At 62.1% G+C, this 4,542-nt stretch overlaps 1 protein-coding gene across 1 annotated transcript; it reads right to left on the minus strand.

The window, feature by feature from the left end:
• Positions 1 to 564: 564 nt before the first annotated feature.
• IRX3 (iroquois homeobox 3) lies at positions 565 to 4,278 on the minus strand. The gene is made up of 4 exons (XM_051805892.1): positions 3,676 to 4,278; positions 2,088 to 3,195; positions 1,501 to 1,567; positions 565 to 795 (listed from the first exon to the last, which is right to left on the minus strand). Exons 1-4 carry the CDS (start codon positions 3,895 to 3,897, stop codon positions 741 to 743), a joined length of 1,452 nt encoding a protein of 483 aa, XP_051661852.1. The 5' UTR covers positions 3,898 to 4,278; the 3' UTR covers positions 565 to 740.
• Between the last annotated feature and the right edge of the window lie 264 nt (positions 4,279 to 4,542).

Here is a 4,542-nt window from a genome sequence, read left to right on the forward strand (position 1 = left end):
CGCCCCAGCCCCGCTCCGCAGGGGCGGGGTGGGGAGAGTCAATAGCGGCACCCCTCATACTGCCCTCGGGGTCCACGGCTCATCTGCCCGCTGCTCCCCCCGGGGCTCCCCCCGGCGCCATCCCCCGCTTCCCTGGGACGGGGCGCTGTCCCCGCATCCGCACGCGGAGCCCCGCACCCCCCGCCACCGCCTGCAGGGGGCGCTGCGGCTCCAGCGATCGGCGTCGGGAAGGGCCCGGCCCGGCCCGGGCACCGCGACCCGCGCAACGCCCGCGGAGGAACCGCTCCGGATGCCGCGGGAAAACAGTAACCGGCGCGGGGAAGGTGGGGGGAGTGAGGGAGGGAGTGGGGGGGGGGGCGGGACTCGAGTAGGAAAACAACTCCAGAGGTGGGGGAAACGAGAAGTGTAGTCAAAGTGGCAACAGTTTATTTATTAGCCAAAAATATATACTTTCTTGTACAATTTGGTTCACACGTATGTACATTTTTTTTTTAAGGTATGTACAAAAAGAAAAACAAAACCCAAACAACAACAACAACAAGGGGAAAAAAAAAAAAAAAGGAAACACCTAATTCTCACTGGACTTCCGAAAAAACCTCACGACTCGACTCAGCTAACCCAGGTGATAGTACAGAAGCGGGTATTTTTTTTCCTTTTTAGTTTTAATATACGGACATGCTTACAAGTTGTAATTATACAGAGATTTTTTTACAATCATTACAACAACAATAAAAAATTAACTATGATGATGAGAGCGCCGATAGAACCATAGCGGCGTCAAGTTGGTTCTGGGGCCTGGAAAAAATGACACAGAAAAAAAAAATTTAATAGGATTTCTAATTATCTTGGGCTGGCACAATATTTTTAACTGCAGGTAGCTCTGGTTTTGTTGTTGTTGTTATTTTTTTAAATAGATCTATAAATATAAAAAGTTTTCAGAGTGACTTACGCTAAATGTATTTAGCCACGAAAACACCGCGGGCCCGATTCCCGTGGTTTCAATCAATCAAAGGAGTAATTGGTTTCTCATTGAAATTGAGTGACTGTTATGCCAAAGTCGGCAGGGCTCGGCCTCTTCAGCTTTCATACACTGGGTGGGGGATTTTTGTTCTGTTTTTATTATTTTATATTTTTTTACTTTAATTTACTATTTTCTGCTGCCGCAGTGTCTCTCCCCCCGACCAAGCGACAGCGGCGGGTGGCGATCCGCGCTGCGGGGGTCCCGGGGATGCGCTCCCGGCCAGGGGCGACCCGCGCCCGGACACCGCAGCCGCGCGGCCCCGCTGCCCCCGAGCGCGGCTCGGCCTGCCCGCGAGAATCGCTCCCGAGGGCCAGAACGGAGAACAGCAAAGAAAATATATGATCAGAATAACCCACCACGCACGCAGAGGAAGAACAAGAAACCACCCTGGAAAGGGAACTAAAGAAGCGGAGAAAATAAGCTAACCATTTACAACTGCCTCCATACATCCCGAGGAGACGGAGGGAGCCATCTCTTACCGCCTCTGCACTGGCTGGAAAGCTGTCTTTAGTAACTTTTTCTCTACTTCCAAGGCACTAGATCGATCTAAAAAGAGAAGGGGAAAAAAAAGTGTTCCTTTATAGGCCCCGTTTTATTCCTCCCATCCCTGAATTAAGCCTCGAGATTCAAGATCTTTTCTCAGCGAGTTGCAAATACGACACAACGACTGCTCTGCTGCAGGGGTGACCGTCAGAGAAAACACACCGACCCCCGAGCGAGCCTGACCTGGCGGCCGGGTCCTTCCCGCAAAAGCGACGACAACAGCAACAAAAAATTATCTCCGTTGGAGGAAGGTAATTCTCGGGGATCGAGGCTACCCTGGCCAGGAGACCCCCGCCTCCGCCCCCGGGGCCCCCGTGGCCGCCCGCCCGCCGCCACCTGCGCCCCGACGGCTGCTCCGCGCCGGGCCGGGCCGGGGGCACCGTGAGAACCGCGCGGGGCCGGCGCCCCCCGCCGCGGCCCCACGCACGCGGCCCCGCTGGGCCTCCCGCACCACTCCGCGCCGCCGAGCCCCCCACGGTGGCGGCCGGCCCGTCCCGTCCCCGCCGCGTCCCTCAGCGGTCACCTGCTCCGACGGGCTCCGCGCTCTGCGCCTGGTCCGCGGGCCGCGGGAAGGCGGCGGCGGGGGGGGCGGCGGAGGCGGCCCCCAGCCCCAGCAGGTGGGGAGTGTTCAGTAAGGCCAGCGGGTGCGGGGGGTGGTGGTGGTGGTGGGCCGGGAAGGCGCGGTTGGTCCAGTTGGGGAACTTGCCCAGGGGGCAGGAGGAGACGAGTCTGTGGGGCGGCGGGGTGGGCAGCGGCAGCGGCTGGGGGGCGGCCGCCGGCGGAGACCCGCCGCCAGGAGACTTGCGGGGGTTGTCCGGGCTGGTGGCCGTCTCGGCCAGCGACCAGATCTTTGGCTTGGGCAGGGCGCCGGCCAAAGCGCCGTCCGTCGGGGAGGAGGCGGCGGAGGAGGAGGCAGAGGAGGGGGGCGAGAGGTGGGGCGGCGGCGGCGGGAGAGGCGGCTTGAGGGGCTCCGGGCCGACGGCTGCGGCGGTGGCGGGCAGCTCGCACTTGTGATGGTGGTGATGATGGTGATGGTGGTGCAGGTGGTGGTGGCGGAGGTGGTGCGACTCCCCCTCAGCGGCCTTGCCGTAGCGCTCCTCGGAGCCGGGCAGGTCCTCGAAGCCCTCGGATCCCTCCGAGTCCGTCTTGGAGTCAGAGTGCAGGAGGTCGGCGTCCTGCAGATCGTCCTCGAGCTCGTCCTTGTTGCTCTCAATGTTCTCGGTGTCGATGTTCTCCAGGTCGATCTCCTCCTCGTCCTCCCTCTTGTCCTCTTCCCCCTCGTGGTCGCTGCCGTAGGAGTTGCCCTCCTCGTCAGTCCTGCTGCGGGGGGCCCAGGTCATTTTGTTCTCCTTCTTGAGCCGCCGCCGCGCGTTGGCAAACCAGGTGGAGACCTGAGTGAGGGTCATTTTGGTGATGATGGCCAGCATGATCTTCTCGCCCTTGGTGGGGTAGGGGTTTTTCCGATGCTCGTTGAGCCAGGCCTTGAGGGTGCTGGTGCTCTCGCGGGTGGCGTTCTTGGGCCGCGACGGGTCCCCGAACTGGTACTGCCCGTAGGGGTAGAAGGCGGGGTGGTGGGGGGGGAAGGCGGCGTGCTGCACCCCCGGGCTCTCCTTCAGCTCGTACTGGGCGCCCTGCAGCGAGAGGGAAGGGGCGGCCCGGCTGAGACAACGCGCCGGGCCCGGGGCCGCTCCGTCCCGCCGCCGTTACCGGGAGCAGCGCCCGCCGGCACCGGCGCGGCTGCCGGGCCGTGCTGCCTCCCCCACCACCGAGCGCCCCGGCCGCGATCCCGGGCACGCTCCAGCCCCGGTACCCCGGTACTCCGGCCGAGCAGCCAGTGCCCGGGGGTGCCCCGGGGGCAGGACCGGCTCCCCTGGTGCGGCAGCCGGGGCCGGTCCCCGCGGCCGTCAAACCCCCGGGCGGAGCGGAGGGAAGCCGCGGGGCCGCCGTTCCAGCCCTGCCCCTCTCCGGCGGCTCTCCATGGGCAAGGCGGCGATAGCGCCCGTCTCTCCCCTGACAGCCCTCCCAGCGTCTCCCCTGGCGTTCCCGGGGCCGATCCCCAGCGCGAACCGAGCGCCCCGGGGGGCGAGCGGCGAGCCCCGGGGGCCTCTTACCAGCTGGGGGAAGATGGGCAGCTCTGCGGCGTAGGGCAGGAAGGCTCCGTAGCCCTGGGCGGCGGCGGCGGCGGCGTAGGGCGCGCCGTACATGGAGGAGAGCACGTTGGAGAGGGTCCCGGACGGGGCCAGCTCGGCGCCACCGCGGGAGCCGCCGCTCCCCGGGCGCTCCGCCGGGTAAAGCGGCCTGATGTACTGGTAGCCCAGCTGGGGGAAAGACATGGTGGGGGAGCGGGGTAGGGGAGGGGGGAGGAGGAGGAGGGGGGGGGGGAAACGAGAGGAAGAAGGGAGAGAAAGGGGAGAAAGTAGCAGGGCCAGGAGCGGAGGAGGGAGCCGGGTCGTTCGCCCTCGCCAGCCGCCCGCACTTTCAGCGCCTCCCGCAAACTCCGGCGGACATGGGGGGGGGAGCCGGGGGTGCGCGGAGGCCGCGGTGTCCCTCCTGTTCTCGGCCGCCGCGGTAAACGATCCGATCGCTTCTTTCTTCTCTCACTTTTCCTATTGATCTGAGTGGACCCAGGTCAGGTCCTAACAGATTGCCTGAGATTATTGGGACTCTGGGCTCTGATTGACATTTCTAGTCTCTCACAAGCCCCTCCTATTTCTTTTAAGTCTCTCTCTCCCTCTGCCTCCCTCTCTCTCATGCCCAGAGCTCGCTCTCTCCGGGTTTGTCACTAGCTGCTTTTTTTTTTTCCTTTCTTTTTTTTTTTTTCTAAATCTGTTTACTGACGTCGCGATCTTTTATTTGAGTTGCTTTCAAATCTCGTTTTAGAGATCGCCAATCAGTTGTGTGTTTTACAAAGGTTTAACCCTGCCTCATGGTATTCTAATTATATAGAGATAGATTTAGATATAATTTCTTTCTTAGAC

The sequence above is a fragment of the Manacus candei genome, unplaced genomic scaffold (genome assembly GCF_025592945.1).
Source record: "Manacus candei isolate 608988 ecotype Guabito, Panama unplaced genomic scaffold, ASM2559294v1 h1tg000065l, whole genome shotgun sequence".
Taxonomy (NCBI): Eukaryota; Metazoa; Chordata; class Aves; order Passeriformes; family Pipridae; genus Manacus; species Manacus candei.

Excerpts from the sequence above, each read along its gene's own strand:
- IRX3 (XM_051805892.1), bottom strand. The coding sequence starts at position 3,897 with ATGTCTTTCCCCCAGCTGGGCTACCAGTACATCAGGCCGCTTTACCCG. Across the intron at positions 3,196-3,675 it reads TGCCCATCTTCCCCCAGCTG|GGCGCCCAGTACGAGCTGAA; the intron begins GTAAGAGGCCCC and ends CTCTCGCTGCAG. Across the intron at positions 1,568-2,087 it reads CGCGGAGCCCGTCGGAGCAG|ATCGATCTAGTGCCTTGGAA; the intron begins GTGACCGCTGAG and ends TTCTCTTTTTAG.